The sequence below is a fragment of the Hyperolius riggenbachi genome, chromosome 10 (genome assembly GCF_040937935.1).
Source record: "Hyperolius riggenbachi isolate aHypRig1 chromosome 10, aHypRig1.pri, whole genome shotgun sequence".
NCBI classification, from domain to species: domain Eukaryota; kingdom Metazoa; phylum Chordata; class Amphibia; order Anura; family Hyperoliidae; genus Hyperolius; species Hyperolius riggenbachi.
The window spans coordinates 290052773-290073336 of NC_090655.1; the positions used below are offsets into that span (position 1 = coordinate 290052773).

At 51.6% G+C, this 20564-nt stretch overlaps 1 protein-coding gene across 1 annotated transcript in view; it reads left to right on the forward strand.

Moving 5' to 3' along the window:
- The window catches only part of LOC137535590 (zinc finger protein 208-like), a 269482-nt gene that overhangs the window by 17370 nt on the left and 231548 nt on the right, over positions 1-20564 (forward strand). Inside the window, exons 5-6 of the mRNA XM_068257441.1 lie at positions 4607-5929; positions 6021-6230. Coding sequence (XP_068113542.1) covers positions 4607-5929; positions 6021-6230 — 1533 coding nt within the window. The remainder of the gene's footprint in view (positions 1-4606; positions 5930-6020; positions 6231-20564) is intronic.

The following is a 20564-nucleotide window of genomic DNA, read 5'->3' on the forward strand; positions in this document are numbered from 1 at the left end:
GTAATAAGCTGATAATGGTCACTCTACCTTACTGTACACAGATTGGTCACAGTAGGAAAGACTTAGTGCTACTTGCTTGTAATAATAATTGCTGATAATGGTCACTGTACATTACTGTACACAGATTAATCACAGTAGGGGTGACTTAGTGTTACCATCCTGTAATAAGCTGATAATGGTCACTGTACATTACTGTACACAGATTGGTTACAGTAGGGGGTGACTTAGTATTACCAGCCTGTAATAAGCTGATAATGGTCACTGTACATTACTGCACACAGATTGGTCACAGTAATGGTGACTTAGTGTTACCGCTCTGTAATAAGTTGATAATAGTCACTGTACATTACTGTACACAGTATGGTCACAGTGTCTTGTCCAGTCAATGCAGAGTAACATGATCTCACACAGCACCGGCACACTCCGAGTCCCATCTTCTGTTACTTCCTGGTATTGGTATCCTCTTGTGTGACCCTGCCACACATGCACCACCGGGGTAGCAAGAGGGCGCCAGTACTAGGGCTGCACGATTTTAGGAAAAAATTGAAATTACGATTTTTCTCTCAAAAATTGTGATTTTGATTATTTTTTTCATGATTTTCTTCAAATTAAGCTATAGCACTAAATTCACAATACCTCCAGTATAGTTTAGCCAGGTAGGTGCTTCCAGTATAGTTGCCCCAGTGTAGGTTACTTAGCAGCACACTGACACACGCACACGCACACACACACACACACACACACACACACACACACACACACACACACACACACACACACACACACACACACACACACACACACACACACACACACACACACACACACACACACACACACACACACACACACACACACACACACACACACACACACACTTCCCCAGCACTCACTCTCACTGATACACACATTCTGCAGCACACATTGATATGCAGACACACACTTATCCAGCACGCACTTCAGTCTTGTTTACTGAATCTCCTCCACGCTGTGCAGATCCATATGTTCTCTCCTCCCGCGCAGTGACGACTTCTGGAAGGGGGGAGGGAATTCCTTGAGTGCTCCATGCTAGCTGGGGAAACTAAGGGGGAGGAAAAGTCAAACCAGACACTAGTCTGGTTTAAACAACTGTTGTCTCTCCCTATGGTCTGCAGAGCCGCAGAATTAAAGAATCCGTGGAGCAAATAGAGTGTCTGCCGCTCGGTCATGCCTGCCGCTGGGCTGATGACGTAGGAGGAGGAGGCGGCATAAGACGGAAGGACAAAGATACTGAGCCACTGAGTGAATTAAGAACTGCTGCTATTAGTTCAAAGAGCTGCTCATAGTGGGAGAAGGAAACTGATGGCCATTTGCTACTGCACAGCAGGAGGGCGCAGCTCCGCAGGAAATCGTGAAAAACCGCTGCTTAGGCGATCACGGAATCGTCATTTCCGTGATCGTGATTTCGATATCAAACCGATAAATCGTTCAGGCCTAGCCAGTACCAAAACTAACACAAGAGGGGAGTCAGAGCGTGCTGATCCTGTGTGTGATCATGTTACTCTGTGCTGACTGGACACACAGGAGCAGATGGGGAACTCGGAGCATGCTGGTGCTGTGAGTGATCATGATACTCTGCACTGACTGGACACACAGGAGCAGATGGGGACTCGGAGCGTGCTGATCCTGTGTGTGATCATGTTACTCTGCACTGACTGGACACACAGGAGCAGATGGGGACTCGGAGCGTGCTGATCCTGTGTGTGATCATGTTACTCTGCACTGACTGGACACACAGGAGCAGATGGGGGACTCGAAGCATGCTGATCCTGTGTGTGATCATGTTACTCTGCACTGACTGGACACACAGGAGCAGATGGGGGACTTGGAGCATGCTGATCCTGTGTGTGATCATGTTACTCTGCACTGACTGGACACACAGGAGCAGATGTGGGACTCGGAGCGTGCTGATTCTGTGTGTGATCATGTTACTCTGCACTAACTGGACACACAGGAGCAGATGGGGGACTCGGAGCGTGCTTGTGCTGTGTGTGATCATGTTACTCTGCACTGACTGGACACACAGGAGCAGATGGGGACTCGGAGCATGCTGATCCTGTGTGTGATCATGTTACTCTGCACTGACTGGACACACAGGAGCAGATGGGGGACTCGGAGCATGGTGATCCTGTGTGTGATCATGTTACTCTGCACTGACTGGACACACAGGAGCACATGGGGGACTCGGAGCATACTGATCCTGTGTGTGATCATGTTACTCTGCACTGACTGGACACACAGGAGCAGATGGGGGACTCGGAACGTGCTGGTGCTGTGTGTGATCATGTTACTCTGCACTGACTGGACACACAGGAGCAGATGGGGGACTCGGAGCATGCTGATCCTGTGTGTGATCATGTTACTCTGCACTGACTGGACACACAGGAGCAGATGGGGGACTCGGAGCATGCTGATCCTGTGTGTGATCATGTTACTCTGCACTGACTGGACACACAGGAGCAGATGGGGGACTCGGAGTGTGCTGATCCTGTGTGTGATCATGTTACTCTGCACTGACTGGACACACAGGAGCAGATGGGGGACTCGGAGCGTGCTGATGCTGTGTGTGATCATGTTACTCTGCACTGACTGGACACACAGGAGCAGATGGGGGACTCGGAATGTGCTGGTGCTGTGTGTGATCATGTTACTCTGCACTGACTGGACACACAGGAGCAGATGGGGGAATCGGAGCATGCTGGTGCTGTGTATGAGCTTGTTACTCTGTACTGACTGGACACACAGGAGCAGATGGGGGACTCGGAGCGTGCTGATCCTGTGTGTGATCATGTTACTCTGCACTGACTGGACACACAGGAGCAGATGGGGGAATCGGAGCATGCTGATCCTGTGTGTGATCATGTTACTCTGCACTGACTGGACACACAGGAGCAGATGGGGGACTAGGAGCATGCTGGTCCTGTGTGTGATCATGTTACTCTGCACTGACTGGACACACAGGAGCTGATGGTGGACTCGGAGCATGCTGATCCTGTGTGTGATCATGTTACTCTGCACTGACTGGACACACAGGAGCAGATGGGGACTCGAAGCATGCTGATCCTGTGTGTGGTCATGTTAATCTGCACTGATTGGACACACAGGAGCAGATGGGGGACTCGGAGCGTGCTGATCCTGTGTGAGATCATGTTACTCTGCACTGACTGGACACACAGGAGCAGATGGGGGACTCGGAGCGTGCTGATCCTGTGTGTGATCATGTTACTCTGCACTGACTGGACACACAGGAGCAGATGGGGGACTCAGAGCATGCTGATCCTGTGTGTGATCATGTTACTCTGCACTGACTGGACACACAGGAGCAGATGGGGACTCGAAGCATGCTGATCCTGTGTGTGGTCATGTTAATCTGCACTGATTGGACACACAGGAGCAGATGGGGGACTCGGAGCGTGCTGATCCTGTGTGTGATCATGTTACTCTGCACTGACTGGACACACAGGAGCAGATGGGGGACTCGGAGCGTGCTGGTGCTGTGTGTGATCATGTTACTCTGCACTGACTGGACACACAGGAGCAGATGGGGGACTCGGAGCGTGCTGATCCTGTGTGTGATCATGTTACTCTGCACTGACTGGACACACAGGAGCAGATGGGGGACTCAGAGCATGCTGATCCTGTGTGTGATCATGTTACTCTGCACTGACTGGACACACAGGAGCAGATGGGGACTCGAAGCATGCTGATCCTGTGTGTGGTCATGTTAATCTGCACTGATTGGACACACAGGAGCAGATGGGGGACTCGGAGCGTGCTGATCCTGTGTGTGATCATGTTACTCTGCACTGACTGGACACACACGAGCAGATGGGGGACTCGGAGCGTGCCGGTGCTGTGTGTGATCATGTTACTCTGCACTGACTGGACACACAGGAGCAGATGGTGGACTCGCACTGGCTGGACAGGTAAGAAGCAATGCAGCAGGGTAGTGTGGCTCTGTGAGGAAGCACTATGGCCTTGTTAGGCAATACAGCCATCCTCCTGCTGTCTCACCACAGGCTGGCTGTCACCAGACACTTCCTCAGCCTCTCAGCACCTTGTGCTGCTATCCAGAAACTGAGGTGAGTTCAGGTGGTGGACAATCGTGCTCGGCGACACACCCCTTGCCACAAGCCCTGGTGATATATAACCGTCGTCCATGCATCTATAACAAGTGTGGGTGGGAAAGGTGGGAGACCGAGTCCTCCTGGCCATAAAGGGACAGAAAAAGAAACATGTAATCCTTGGCTGCAGAGTGCCTGGAACCCCCCGACCCTTCGCTTCCACCCCCAGCAATCAATCATTGTATGTAAAGGTACCTTGAGGTGAAAGCTGATGTAGAGACATTGCTGGGAACAGTTCCACCAGATGCCCCTCCCCCACAGACACACCAGATTTAGTGTTTTGTTTTTCCTGTATTCTGGCCTCTAAACCGAGGTGTGTCTTATGGTCAGGAGCGTCTTATGGTCCAAATATGGTATCAGCAGCTCACTGACCCTCCCTAATGATAATTGCTCCTCCCCTCAGAATTCTCTAACAGGAAGTGATGATGTTTCTCTATTTGCAGGGCGGAGTCCCGGCATCAGGAACCTCTCAGAGACTCGTCGCTCTGTATCCACAGACTGTACAACGGATGATGATGTCACTGGACAAGAGTCTCCTGCAGATATCCTGGTGACCCCAAATATTCCCCCAGACTCCCCTCACCTGTCTAACCCTGAGGGGCCTCATACCCAGCACAGCTCTCCCCCTGCTGGAGGATCTTATTCCTGTTCTATATGTGGGAAATGTTTTCCATGGAAATCATATCTTGTCAGGCATGAGAGATCTCACACTGGTGAGAAGCCATATTCATGTGCTGAGTGTGGGAAATGTTTTGTATGGAAATCAAATCTTGTCAAACATGAGAGATCTCACTCTGGTGAAAAGCGATATTCATGTGCTGAGTGTGGGAAATGGTTTTCACAGAAATCTCAGATTTTCATACATGAGAGATCTCATGCTGGTGAGAAGCCCTATTCATGTGCTGAGTGTGGGAAATGTTTTGCAAAGAAATTACATCTTGTTAGGCATGAGAGAACTCACACTGGCGAGAAACCCTATTCATGTGCTCAGTGTGGGAAATGTTTTGCATGTAAATCACAGCTTGTCAGTCATGAGAGATCTCACACTGGGGAAACTCCTTATTCATGTGCTGAGTGTGGGAAATGTTTTGCAGATAAATCAAACCTTGTCAGACATGAGAGATCTCACACTGGTGAGAAGCCATATATCTGTGCTGTGTGTGGGAAATGTTTTGCACATAAGGGAAATCTTAACGTGCACGAGAGATCTCACACTGGCGAGAAGGCCTATTCATGTGCTGAGTGTGGGAAATGTTTTTTAGATAAAGCAACGCTTATTAAACATGAGAGAACTCACACTGGTGAGAAGCCATATTCATGTGCTGAGTGTGGGAAAGGTTTTGCATGTAAATCAGAGCTTGTGAAACATGAGAGAACTCACGCTGCTGAGAAGCCCTATTCATGTGCTGAGTGTGGGAAATGTTTTGCACATAAATCATTGTTTGTCATCCATCAGAGATCTCACACTGGTGAGAAGCCATATCCGTGTGCTGAGTGTGGGAAATGTTTTATACATAAAGGACATCTTGTCAGGCATGAGAGAACTCACACTGGTGAGAAGCCCTATTCATGTGCTGAGTGTGGGAAATGTTTTGGACAGAAATCAGACCTAGTCAGTCATGAGAGATCTCACACTGGTGAGAAGCCATATTCATGTGCTGAGTGTGGGAAATGTTTTGTATGGAAATCACATCTTGTCATACATGAGAGATCTCACACTGGTGAGAAGCCCTATTCATGTGCCGAGTGTGGGAAATGTTTTGGACATAAAGGAAACCTTGTCACACATGAGAGATCTCACACTGGTGTGGGAAACATGAGAGATCTCATGTGCTGAGTGTGGGAAATGTTTTATACATAAAGGACATCTTGTCAGACATGAGAGATCTCACACTGGTGAGAAGCCCTATTCATGTGCTGAGTGTGGGAAATGTTTTGGACAGAAATCAGACCTTGTCAGTCATGAGAGATCTCACACTGGTGAGAAGCCATATTCATGTGCTGAGTGTGGGAAATGTTTTGTACAGAAACCACATCTTGTCGTACATAAGAGATGTCACACTGGTGGTAAGTAATGGTCAGTGATAGCTTTGCCTCCAGTGAACCTGAAGTGGCCACAGCATACTGCTCTCCATCTTCCCAGCATAGCAGGCAGTAGGGAGGATGGAGAGGGGAGTGCAGCAGCCAATAACAGGCCTGTTCAGTTCCGCTTATCCCTCTCTCATCACTGGGGAGAAGCTCTATTACTGCTCTGAGTGTGGGAAATGTTTTGGCCATCAGTGTTATTTTCCAATGTTTGTTTTATCTCTTGGTAGATGCAGAGTGTTCTCCCCAGGCTCTTTTAGCCGGGTGCTACACCCGGCTAGTTTTGGTGAGCACCCAGCTGTCATCGGCTCCTATGCTATAAGCACAATTGCGCAAAAAAGCACCAGCCCTGCATTCTCTCATCTCGCCCCACCCGGCTGGAAAAAAATTCTGGGGAAAACACTGATGTACATGGCAGCATATTTACCCAGAATCCCGAGGACTCTCTCATGCTGCTCACTGCATTGGTCTGTAAAGCATTAAACTCCCTGAACTGAGGTGACATGATGAGATAAACATGGCTACATAGAGACTTGCAGAAAGACAACATGGAAACTGGAGAGCCAGCAGTAGTGCATTATGGGAAGATTATTTTCAGATGCTGAATGTATAAACACTATTCTTACAAGCGAGGGTCAGCACTAAGGCAATCACTGATTGGACGGGTGGGGAGATTAGACCTGACTCCACTAAGGTTAAGAAGCCGCTCTCTGTAGATAGGAAGAAAAGGGGGACACACCCCTCCCCCGAGGGCGGACCGAAACTGGCAGATAATATATTACCAGAGGCACTGATAATAGGATAATATACACTAATAACAGTTTATATAGGGAGGTAGTGATAGACTTACCTTCCCAAACTGATCCATGCGTACATAGAGGACTAAGCATAGTTATTATTATTATTATTATTATTATTTTTATTGATTTGTAAAGCGGCAACATATTCAGTGGCGCTGTACAAGAAACAAACCTGGGGTACATAATAATACAGGCGGTGGTGTACAGCAGTATGCACAATACAGAATAGGAGACAACATGTTCCATGGCGCTGTACACAGTAAGAAACAAACCTGGGGTACATAATAATACAGGCGGTGGTGTACAGCAGTGCGCACAATACAGAATAGGAGACAACATATTCCATGGCGCTGTACAAGAAACAAACATGGGGTACATAATATTACAGGCGGTGGTGTACAGCAGTATGCACAATACAGAATAGGAGACAACATATTCCATGGCGCTGTACAAGAAACAAACATGGGGTACATAATATTACAGGCGGTGGTGTACAGCAGTGTGCACAATACAGAATAGGAGACAACATATTCCATGGCGCTGTACACAGTAAGAAACAAACATGGGGTACATAATAATACAGGCGGTGGTGTACAGCAGTGTGCACAATACAGAATAGGAGACAACATATTCCATGGCGCTGTACACAGTAAGAAACAAACATGGGGTACATAATAATACAGGCGGTGGTGTACAGCAGTATGCACAATACAGAATAGGAGACAACATATTCCATGGCGCTGTACAAGAAACAAACATGGGGTACATAATAATACAGGCGGTGGTGTACAGCAGTATGCACAATACAGAATAGGAGACAACATATTCCATGGCGCTGTACAAGAAACAAACCTGGGGTACATAATAATACAGGCGGTGGTGTACAGCAGTGTGCACAATACAGAATAGGAGACAACATACAGAGTCCATACTGAATACTGACATCCAGCGTTTATTCCTCCTTAACAAATCAATAAATTAATGTGTACAAAAATGCCACAGGGCCCTGGGATATACAAGACTGCCATAGGGCCCTGGGATATACAAGAATGCCACAGGGCCCTGGGATATACAAGACTGCCATAGGGCCCTGGGATATACAAGAATGCCACGGGGCCCTTGGATATACAAGAATGCCATGGGGCTCAGGGATATACAAGACTGCCACGGGGCCCGGGGATATACAAGAATGCCATGGGGCCCTGGGATATACAAGAATGCCACGGGGCCCTGAGATATACAAGAATGCCACGGGGCCCTGGGATATACAAGAATGCCATGGGGCTCAGGGATATACAAGAATGCCATGGGGCCCTGGGATATACAAGAATGCCATGGGGCCCTGGGATATACAAGAATGCCACGGGGCCCTGAGATATACAAGAATGCCATGGGGCCCTGGGATATACAAGAATGCCACGGGGCCCTGGGATATACAAGAATGCCACGGGGCCCTGGGATACACAAGAATGCCATGGGGCCCTGGGATATACAAGACTGCCACGGGGTCCTGGGAAAGCAAGCCCTGCCTCTAACACAGCAGCGGATTACTGCTACAGTGAATGCTCTTTATGAAAGAATCCCCATTAACATTTAGAATCTCTGTTTGTTTGAAAGCGATATGGGCAAATATTCCAGGATCTAAAATGGCGGCTGAACATACTTCCAGCAGATTTTCTGCACAGTATAAATGCTCTGGAACCTCCCTCTAATGCTCAACACCCTGAGGAAGCCCAGGACTGGGAAAACCGTGTAGGTGGGCGGAGCTAGAAGAGGCGGTCCCATACTGAGAAGCTATATACACGTGGGTAGATCGCGAGGTGAAAACCGTCACCTGCTGACATTGTCACATTAAGGCTATAACACAGACTGGTGCCCCTACAGGTGGAGGCAGATATCGGGGTGCAGCGCCTCCAGCTGGCAGGTGAGAGTCACTACGCTTCTGGTGCTAGGCATAGGTATGGATATACCAGCATATCGCTTGCTGGACTGGCAGGAATTATCCACAGACACTGCGGAGACTCCATATGGCTTTGCACTAACAATATGCGATAACTCTCTGCTTGCTGCAAGACCTCTTATGCTTGTTGCTGAGGGGCCCGGGCTCTGTATTGAGGAAGCAGTGATTGCCTAGATCCTATACTGAGGATACACACTGCAGAGCTGCTTGTTGTGTGATGCTGCAGAATGCCACCCAGCATGTGGAACTGCAGTAACATCGCTCACAGATCTGGCAGCATATTCTGTTTATTGCCATAGGCCTTGTGTGATGCTGCAGAATGCCACCCAGCATGTGGAACTGCAGTAAAATCACTCACAGATCTGGCAGCATATTATGTTTATTGCCATAGGCCTTGTGTGATGCTGCAGAATGCCACTCACCATGTGGAACTGCAGTAACATAGCTCACAGATCTGGCAGCATATTCTGTTTATTGCCATAGGCCTTGTGTGATGCTGCAGAATGCCACCCAGCATGTGGAACTGCAGTAAAATCACTCACAGATCTGGCAGCATATTCTGTTTATTGCCATAGGCCTTGTGTGATGCTGCAGAATGCCACTCACCATGTGGAACTGCAGTAATATCGCTCACAGATCTGGCATCATATTCTGTTTATTGCCATAGGCCTTGTGTGATGCTGCACAATGCCACCCAGCATGTGGAACTGCAGTAACATCGCTCACAGATCTGGCAGCATATTCTGTTTATTGCCATAGGCCTTGTGTGATGCTGCACAATGCCACCCAGCATGTGGAACTGCAGTAACATCGCTCACAGATCTGGCAGCATATTCTGTTTATTGCCATAGGCCTTGTGTGATGCTGCACAATGCCACCCAGCATGTGGAACTGCAGTAACATCGCTCACAGATCTGGCAGCATATTCTGTTTATTGCCATAGGCCTTGTGTGATGCTGCAGAATGCCACCCAGCATGTGGAACTGCAGTAACATCACTCACAGATCTGGCAGCATATTCTGTTTATTGCCATAGGCCTTGTGTGATGCTGCAGAATGCCACCCAGCATGTGGAACTGCAGTAACATCGCTCACAGATCTGGCAGCATATTCTGTTTCCTGCCATAGGCCTTGTGTGATGCTGCAGAATGCCACCCAGCATGTGGAACTGCAGTAACATCTCTCACAGATCTGGTAGCACATTCTGTTTATTGCCATAGGCCTTGTGTGATGCTGCAGAATGCCACTCACCATGTGGAACTGCAGTAACATCGCTCACAGATCTGGCAGCATATTCTGTTTATTGCCATAGGCCTTGTGTGATGCTGCAGAATGCCACTCACCATGTGGAACTGCAGTAACATCGCTCACAGATCTGGCAGCATATTCTGTTTATTGCCATAGGCCTTGTGTGATGCTGCAGAATGCCACTCACCATGTGGAACTGCAGTAACATCTCTCACAGATCTGGCAGCACATTCTGTTTATTGCCATAGGCCTTGTGTGATGCTGCAGAATGCCACCCAGCATGTGGAACTGCAGTAACATCGCTCACAGATCTGGCAGCATATTCTGTTTATTGCCATAGGCCTTGTGTGATGCTGCAGAATGCCACTCACCATGTGGAACTGCAGTAACATCGCTCACAGATCTGGCAGCATATTCTGTTTATTGCCATAGGCCTTGTGTGATGCTGCAGAATGCCACCCAGCATGTGGAACTGCAGTAACATCGCTCACAGATCTGGCAGCATATTCTGTTTATTGCCATAGGCCTTGTGTGATGCTGCAGAATGCCACCAAGCATGTGGCACTGCAGTAACATCGCTCACAGATCTGGCAGCATATTCTGTTTATTGCCATAGGCCTTGTGTGATGCTGCAGAATGCCACTCACCATGTGGAACTGCAGTAACACCGCTCACAGATCTGGCAGCATATTCTGTTTATTGCCATAGGCCTTGTGTGATGCTGCAGAATGCCACCCAGCATGTGGAACTGCAGTAACATCGCTCACAGATCTGGCAGCATATTCTGTTTATTGCCATAGGCCTTGTGTGATGCTGCAGAATGCCACCCAGCATGTGGAACTGCAGTAACACCACTCACAGATCTGGCAGCATATTCTGTATATTGCCATAGGCCTTGTGTGATGCTGCAGAATGCCACTCACCATGTGGATCTGCAGTAACATCACTCACAGATCTGGCAGCATATTCTGTTTATTGCCATAGGCCTTGTGTGATGCTGCAGAATGCCACCCAGCATGTGGAACTGCAGTAACACCACTCACAGATCTGGCAGCATATTCTGTATATTGCCATAGGCCTTGTGTGATGCTGCAGAATGCCACTCACCATGTGGATCTGCAGTAACATCACTCACAGATCTGGCAGCATATTCTGTTTATTGCCATAGGCCTTGTGTGATGCTGCAGAATGCCACTCACCATGTGGAACTGCAGTAACATCGCTCACAGATCTGGCAGCATATTCTGTTTATTGCTATAGGCCTTGTGTGATGCTGCAGAATGCCACTCACCATGTGGAACTGCAGTAACATCGCTCACAGATCTGGCAGCATATTCTGTTTATTGCCATAGGCCTCAGTTCTGGAAGCTATGGGACAGATTTTCTTCTTTTTTTTTTTAGCAATTCTGAACGATTTTTCTGCATATCCAAGCATGAAGCAAAACGTGCGGTGAATGCATAAAGTGCAGTAAAACTTCCGGTATTTCAGCAGTTTTGCATGCAGTAAATAAATTATAGTAGTCTTTAATTGTCTTCCATAATGTAGGATAGTCTTTGGAAGATTTTTTTTTTTTTTTTTTTGGGTGGGGAGGTGTATTTGATTATGTAGCAACCTATGGAATGTATATTTATAGACATCCCCAATAAAACAGCAGTAGAGACTCCACTAAAAACTGCAAAATACACACAAATGGACTTTACCACCAGGTACAGGCAGGTCTTACACTGATTGGTAAATGATGTGCTAACATGCTCCCTAATTTGCATGAGAATAGCGATTTTCGGTAAAATTAATGCAAATTACCGCATAATTTACCACATTCATGACTAAAATCTACCAGAATTGCCAAATCTTATTACTGTATGCGGTAAATTACAGTACATGCGGTAATTTGCATGAAAACCCCACCAGAATAAAGGCCAATATATCAGTGATTTAGGCTCTAGCTCATTACATTGGGAGTGCTTTCACACTGGCACGGTTACCGCAGCCCTATGGGGGAGTTCACACTTCCCACGTTGCGGTACGCTGCACCAGAAGTGCCCGATCTAACGCTGGCGCAGAACTACATTACTGTGCGGCTTCTGTGGCGACCTGCGGTGATCTGCGTCAGCCTGGAAGTCATGTTAGTCTATGGCGATGCGGGGATTTTAAACATGTTGGCGTGCGTGGAAGCGTCTTGTTACATTACGCTTCTGTGCACTTCCATATCCCCGACTACAAGCGCATGTCACTTCCTGCTTGGCTGGATGCCAGACAGGGAACACTGTGTACTAAGGCGGTGTTCCCGGAGGGCCTGTTTGTAGCGGTGCAATGGGGAGTGACGGGCGCGGCGCATTGCTACAGCCAGTTTGCAGTGTGAAAGCTGCCTTAGCCAGCCCAGATTCAGGGCTATTTTTACAGTCTGTTGTGCAGATGCCTGAATGTGATCACAGTGCGGGGTTGATTCACTATAACAAATAGCGTCCCTTATCAGAGTTAACATGCCTTATTAGAGTTAACATGCCTTATTAGAGTTAGCATGCCTTATCAGAGTTAGCACGCCTTATCAGAGTTAACCTGCCTTATCAGAGTAGCCTAGCGAATGCTACAAACTTATGCCTGCTAATTTACAATAAGAGCTCCGCCCGTCCTGCCCTTGACAGGCAGCCTATTGGGCCAATCAAAGTGCAGGGATAATGTCCTTCAAAGTGATTAGACCCGCAGGGGCTCAGGGCAGGACTATCAGAGCTCTCGTCGTTGTCAATTAGCAGGCATAAGTTCGTAGTGCTCGCTACGCTACTCTGATAAGGCATGTTAACTCTGATAAGGCACGCTATTGGTTATAGTGAATCAACCCCTTAGTGTGCAGTTTCTCTGTTATGGGGGGGGGGGGGTGACTGCTGAGATCTGCATCTGAGGATCACATACAGTTCCCTTCATGTTACTTTAAATGAGTTTTTAATGTTTTGTGAATGTTGCTCCCCTTTATCCGTAATAAAGTGTTATATTTTGGAATCATGAGGCCTGATTCAGCTTTCTTTTCTCTTCTTGTTTTCCTTGATGCTTTGAGTTTATTACCTCAGCTGCAGGCCTATGAGAGTGCATGGAGCAATGTATAAATAGAGGTGACTATCTGACATCCCCCTCTTCATGCTCTGGTGTGCCCAGATTCCAGATGGGGGGGGAAACCCGCTCTTCCTGAATACTGTCTGGGCGTTACCTTTATTATCGTTTCCAAGTAGCTATGGGCGTGGTCTTACAGGCATGGGGGGGGGGGGGGTGAATGTGGTGTTCATCTCTGGTCCGGACCCCCCATCCACTACACAGGACCACCTTCCCCCAGAATCTGAGGAACAGCTAAGTAAAATCAGTCAAGAGTTCCCAGACAAGCAGATTATCAGGCCATGCAATTCGGTATCGCATAGCCCGATATGGCCAATCTTGTATGGGAAACCAACCAATGGAGGCTATGCATGGACTTGTCAGCAGTAAGCAAGGTTACTCCGCCTACCATGACAATTGTGGCTTCAATGCCAGACATCTTACATAGAGCTGATGCACATTGCTGAGTGTTCAGTGGCTTGGATACATGTCAGGGATTTTCAGTATTCCCTTCACAGAGATTCCCAATGCAGGTTTGCATTCACATTTAGAGACAGACATTTACTGACCTGCCAGTGCGGATGAATAGCAGCAGATCTCTGCTTCATCAGGTGCTAACACATGTTTTACAACTATTGAACCTCAGAGATGCAGCGCTCTTTTATGTTGCCGACATATTTGCCCAGGCTGCTACTCTAGACTAACATAAAGAGTTACTGGACGTGATTTTCCAAGCTCTCCAGGATTCAGGCCTGAAAATAAATCCAGGAAAAGCACAGATCCTGAAGAATGAGGTAACGCATCTGGAAGTCCAAATTTCTGGGAAAGGCAAAAAGCCAATTCAAAAGAGAGTAGAAGCAGTTCTAGGACTTCCCGAAACCACAACAGTGACAGAACTCAGGAAATTCCTGGGATTGTAGAGAATTCATAGAAGGGTTTGTGCAAAAAGCAAAAACCTTATATGACCTTTTTCTGAGAGCTCAGGAGGAGGCATCTGAAATCCTCACATGGACTGACGAGTGTCCGACAGCGTGGGAGGGGGTGAAGTGAGCATTGGCACAAGCACCAGCTCTGTGTCAGGCAGCGTGGGAGGAGGTGAAGCGAGCATTGGCACAAGCACCAGCTCTGTGTCAGGCAGTGTGGGAGGGGGTGAAGTGAGCATTGGCACAAGCACCAGCTCTGTGTCAGGCAGTGTGGGAGGGGGTGAAGCGAGCATTGGCACAAGCACCAGCTCTGTGTCAGGCAGCGTGGGAGGAGGTGAAGCGAGCATTGGCACAAGCACCAGCTCTGTGTCAGGCAGTGTGGGAGGGGGATGAAGCAAGCATTGGCACAAGCACCAGCTCTGTGTAAGGCAGTGTGGGAGGGGGTGAAGCGAGCATTGGCACAAGCACCGGCTCTGTGTCAGGCAGTGTGGGAGGGGGGTGAAGCGAGCATTGGCACAAGCACCAGCTCTGTGTCAGGCAGCGTGGGAGGGGGTGAAGCGAGCATTGGCACAAGCACCAGCTCTGTGTCAGGCAGTGTGGGAGGAGGATGAAGCGAGCATTGGCACAAGCACCAGCTCTGTGTCAGGCAGCGTGGGAGGGGGTGAAGCGAGCATTGGCACAAGCACCAGCTCTGTGTCAGGCAGTGTGGGAGGAGGATGAAGCGAGCATTGGCACAAGCACCAGCTCTGTGTCAGGCAGTGTGGGAGGAGGATGAAGCGAGCATTGGCACAAGCACCGGCTCTGTGTCAGGCAGCGTGGGAGGAGGTGAAGCGAGCATTGGCACAAGTACCAGCTCTGTGTCAGGCAGTGTGGGAGGGGGATGAAGCGAGCATTGGCACAAGCACCAGCTCTGTGTCAGGCAGTGTGGGAGGAGGATGAAGCGAGCATTGGCACAAGCACCGGCTCTGTGTCAGGCAGCGGGGGGGGGGGGGGGGTGAAGTGAGCATTGGCACAAGCACCAGCTCTGTGTCAGGCAGCGTGGGAGGGGGTGAAGCGAGCATTGGCACAAGCACCAGCTCTGTGTCAGGCAGCGTGGGAGGGGATGAAGCGAGCATTGGCACAAGCATTAGCTCTGTGTCAGGCAGCGTGGGAGGGGGTGAAGCGAGCATTGGCACAAGCACCAGCTCTGTGTCAGGCAGCGTGGGAGGGGATGAAGCGAGCATTGGCACAAGCACCAGCTCTGTGTCAGGCAGCAGGGGAGGAGGATGAAGCAAGCATTGGCACAAGCACCAGCTCTGTGTCAGGCAGTGTGGGAGGAGGTGAAGCGAGCATTGGCACAAGTACCAGCTCTGTGTCAGGCAGTGTGGGAGGGAGTGAAGCGAGCATTGGCACAAGCACCAGCTCTATGTCAGGCAGTGTGGGGGGGAGGGGGATGAAGCGAGCATTGGCACAAGCACCAGCTCTGTGTCAGGCAGCATGGGAGGGGGTGAAGCGAGCATTGGCACAAGCACCAGCTCTGTGTCAGGCAGCATGGGAGGAGGATGAAGCGAGCATTGGCACAAGCACCAGCTCTGTGTCAGGCAGTGTGGGAGGAGGATGAAGCGAGCATTGGCACAAGTACCAGCTCTGTGTCAGGCAGTGTGGGAGGGGGATGAAGCGAGCATTGGCACAAGCACCAGCTCTGTGTCAGGCAGTGTAGGAGGGGGTGAAGCGAGCATTGGCACAAGCACCAGCTCTGTGTCAGGCAGTGTGGAAGGGGGTGAAGCGAGCATTGGCACAAGCACCAGCTCTGTGTCAGGCAGTGTGGGAGGAGGATGAAGCGAGCATTGGCACAAGCACCGGCTCTGTGTCAGGCAGCGGGGGGGGGGGGGGGGGGTGAAGTGAGCATTGGCACAAGCACCAGCTCTGTGTCAGGCAGCGTGGGAGGGGGTGAAGCGAGCATTGGCACAAGCACCAGCTCTGTGTCAGGCAGCGTGGGAGGGGATGAAGCGAGCATTGGCACAAGCATTAGCTCTGTGTCAGGCAGTGTGGGAGGAGGATGAAGCGAGCATTGGCACAAGCACCGGCTCTGTGTCAGGCAGCGGGGGGGGGGGGGGGGGGTGAAGTGAGCATTGGCACAAGCACCAGCTCTGTGTCAGGCAGCGTGGGAGGGGGTGAAGCGAGCATTGGCACAAGCACCAGCTCTGTGTCAGGCAGCGTGGGAGGGGATGAAGCGAGCATTGGCACAAGCATTAGCTCTGTGTCAGGCAGCGTGGGAGGGGGTGAAGCGAGCATTGGCACAAGCACCAGCTCTGTGTCAGGCAGCGTGGGAGGGGATGAAGCGAGCATTGGCACAAGCACCAGCTCTGTGTCAGGCAGCGTGGGAGGGGGTGAAGCGAGCATTGGCACAAGCACCAGCTCTGTGTCAGGCAGTGTGGGAGGAGGTGAAGCGAGCATTGGCACAAGCACCAGCTCTGTGTCAGGCAGTGTGGGAGGAGGTGAAGCGAGCATTGGCACAAGCACCAGCTCTGTGTCAGGCAGGGTGGGAGGGGGTGAAGCGAGCATTGGCACAAGCACCAGCTCTGTGTCAGGCAGTGTGGGAGGAGGTGAAGCGAGCATTGGCACAAGCACCAGCTCTGTGTCAGGCAGTGTGGGAGGGGGATGAAGCGAGCATTGGCACAAGCACCAGCTCTGTGTCAGGCAGCGTGGGAGGAGGTGAAGCGAGCATTGGCACAAGCACCAGCTCTGTGTCAGGCAGTGTGGGAGGGGGATGAAGCGAGCATTGGCACAAGCACCGGCTCTGTGTCAGGCAGTGTGGGAGGGGGTGAAGCGAGCATTGGCACAAGCATTAGCTCTGTGTCAGGCAGCGTGGGAGGAGGTGAAGCGAGCATTGGCACAAGCACCAGCTCTGTGTCAGGCAGTGTGGGAGGGGTGAAGCGAGCATTGGCACAAGCACCAGCTCTGTGTCAGGCAGCGTGGGAGGGGGTGAAGCGAGCATTGGCACAAGCACCAGCTCTGTGTCAGGCAGTGTGGGAGGGGGATGAAGCGAGCATTGGCACAAGCACCGGCTCTGTGTCAGGCAGTGTGGGAGGGGGATGAAGCGAGCATTGGCACAAGCATTAGCTCTGTGTCAGGCAGTGTGGGAGGAGGATGAAGCGAGCATTGGCACAAGCACCAGCTCTGTGTCAGGCAGAGTGGGAGGGGGTGAAGCGAGCATTGGCACAAGTACCAGCTCTGTGTCAGGCAGGGTGGGAGGGGGTGAAGCGAGCATTGGCACAAGTACCAGCTCTGTGTCAGGCAGTGTGGGAGGGGGTGAAGCAAGCATTGGCACAAGCACCAGCTCTGTGTCAGGCAGTGTGGGAGGGGGATGAAGCGAGCATTGGCACAAGCACCAGCTCTGTGTCAGGCAGGGTGGGAGGGGGTGAAGCGAGCATTGGCACAAGCACCAGCTCTGTGTCAGGCAGGGTGGGAGGGGGTGAAGCGAGCATTGGCACAAGTACCAGCTCTGTGTCAGGCAGTGTGGGAGGGGGTGAAGCAAGCATTGGCACAAGCACCAGCTCTGTGTCAGGCAGTGTGGGAGGGGGATGAAGCGAGCATTGGCACAAGCACCAGCTCTGTGTCAGGCAGGGTGGGAGGGGGTGAAGCGAGCATTGGCACAAGCACCAGCTCTGTGTCAGGCAGTGTGGGAGGAGGTGAAGCGAGCATTGGCACAAGCACCAGCTCTGTGTCAGGCAGTGTGGGAGGAGGATGAAGCGAGCATTGGCACAAGCACCAGCTCTGTGTCAGGCAGCGTGGGAGGGGGTGAAGCGAGCATTGGCACAAGCACCAGCTCTGTGTCAGGCAGTGTGGGAGGAGGTGAAGCGAGCATTGGCACAAGCACCAGCTCTGTGTCAGGCAGTGTGGGAGGAGGATGAAGCGAGCATTGGCACAAGCACCAGCTCTGAGTCAGGCAGTGTGGGAGGGGGTGAAGCGAGCATTGGCACAAGTACCAGCTCTGTGTCAGGCAGCGTGGGAGGGGGTGAAGCGAGCATTGGCACAAGCACCAGCTCTGTGTCAGGCAGCATGGGAGGAGGATGAAGCGAGCATTGGCACAAGCACCAGCTCTGTGTCAGGCAGTGTGGGAGGAGGTGAAGCGAGCATTGGCACAAGCACCAGCTCTGTGTCAGGCAGCGTGGGAGGAGGTGAAGCGAGCATTGGCACAAGCACCAGCTCTGTGTCAGGCAGCATGGGAGGAGGATGAAGCGAGTATTGGCACAAGCACCGGCTCTGTGTCAGGCAGTGTGGGAGGAGGATGAAGCGAGCATTGGCACAAGCACCAGCTCTGTGTCAGGCAGTGTGGGAGGGGGTGAAGCGAGCATTGGCACAAGTACCAGCTCTGTGTCAGGCAGTGTGGGAGGGAGTGAAGCGAGCATTGGCACAAGCACCAGCTCTGTGTCAGGCAGTGTGGGAGGATGAAGCGAGCATTGGCACAAGTACCAGCTCTGTGTCAGGCAGCGTGGGAGGGGATGAAGCGAGCATTGGCACAAGCACCAGCTCTGTGTCAGGCAGCGTGGGAGGAGGTGAAGCGAGCATTGGCACAAGCACCAGCTCTGTGTCAGGCAGTATGGGAGGAGGTGAAGCGAGCATTGGCACAAGCACCGGCTCTGTGTCAGGCAGCGGGGGGGGGGGTGAAGCGAGCATTGGCACAAGCACCAGCTCTGTGTCAGGCAGTGGGGGGGGGGGGGGGGGGTGAAGTGAGCATTGGCACAAGCACCGGCTCTGTGTCAGGCAGCGGGGGGGGGGGGGGGTGAAGTGAGCATTGGCACAAGCACCAGCTCTGTGTCAGGCAGTGTGGGAGGGGTGAAGCGAGCATTGGCACAAGCACCAGCTCTGTGTCAGGCAGTGTGGGAGGGGTGAAGCGAGCATTGGCACAAGCACCAGCTCTGTGTCAGGCAGAATGGGTGGGGAGGAAGCGAGCATTGGCACAAGCACCGGCTCTGTGTCAGGCAGCGTGGGAGGAGGTGAAGCGAGCATTGGCACAAGTACCAGCTCTGTGTCAGGCAGCGTGGGAGGGGGTGAAGCGAGCATTGGCACAAGCACCAGCTCTGTGTCAGGCAGTGTGGGAGGAGGTGAAGCGAGCATTGGCACAAGCACCAGCTCTGTGTCAGGCAGCGTGGGAGGAGGTGAAGCGAGCATTGGCACAAGCACCAGCTCTGTGTCAGGCAGTGTGGGAGAGGTGAAGCGAGCATTGGCACAAGCACCAGCTCTGTGTCAGGCAGTGTGGGAGGGGTGAAGCGAGCATTGGCACAAGCACCAGCTCTGTGTCAGGCAGCGTGGGAGGAGGTGAAGCGAGCATTGGCACAAGCACCAGCTCTGTGTCAGGCAGTGTGGGAGGAGGATGAAGTGAGCATTGGCACAAGCACCGGCTCTGTGTCAGGCAGCGGGGGAGGGGGTGAAGCGAGCATTGGCACAAGCACCAGCTCTGTGTCAGGCAGCGGGGGAGGGGGTGAAGCGAGCATTGGCACAAGCACCAGCTCTGTGTCAGGCAGTGTGGGAGGAGGTGAAGCGAGCATTGGCACAAGCACCAGCTCTGTGTCAGGCAGTGTGGGAGGAGGTGAAGCGAGCATTGGCACAAGCACCAGCTCTGTGTCAGGCAGCAGGGGAGGAGGATGAAGCAAGCATTGGCACAAGCACCAGCTCTGTGTCAGGCAGTGTGGGAGGAGGTGAAGCGAGCATTGGCACAAGCACCAGCTCTGTCAGGCAGTGTGGGAGGGGGTGAAGCGAGCATTGGCACAAGTACCAGCTCTGTGTCAGGCAGTGTGGGAGGGGGTGAAGCGAGCATTGGCACAAGCACCAGCTCTGTGTCAGGCAGTGTGGGAGGAGGATGAAGCGAGCATTGGCACAAGCACCAGCTCTGTGTCAGGCAGTGTGGGAGGAGGTGAAGCGAGCATTGGCACAAGCACCAGCTCTGTGTCAGGCAGTGTGGGAGGGGGTGAAGCGAGCATTGGCACAAGCACCGGCTCTGTGTCAGGCAGCGTGGGAGGAGGTGAAGCGAGCATTGGCATAAGTACCAGCTCTGTGTCAGGCAGTGTGGGAGGGGTGAAGCGAGCATTGGCACAAGCACCGGCTCTGTGTCAGGCAGTGTGGGAGGGGGATGAAGCAAGCATTGGCACAAGCACCAGCTCTGTGTCAGGCAGCGTGGAAGGGGGTGAAGCGAGCATTGGCACAAGCACCAGCTCTGTGTCAGGCAGTGTGGGAGGAGGTGAAGCGAGCATTGGCACAAGCACCGGCTCTGTGTCAGGCAGCGTGGGAGGAGGTGAAGCGAGCATTGGCACAGGCACCG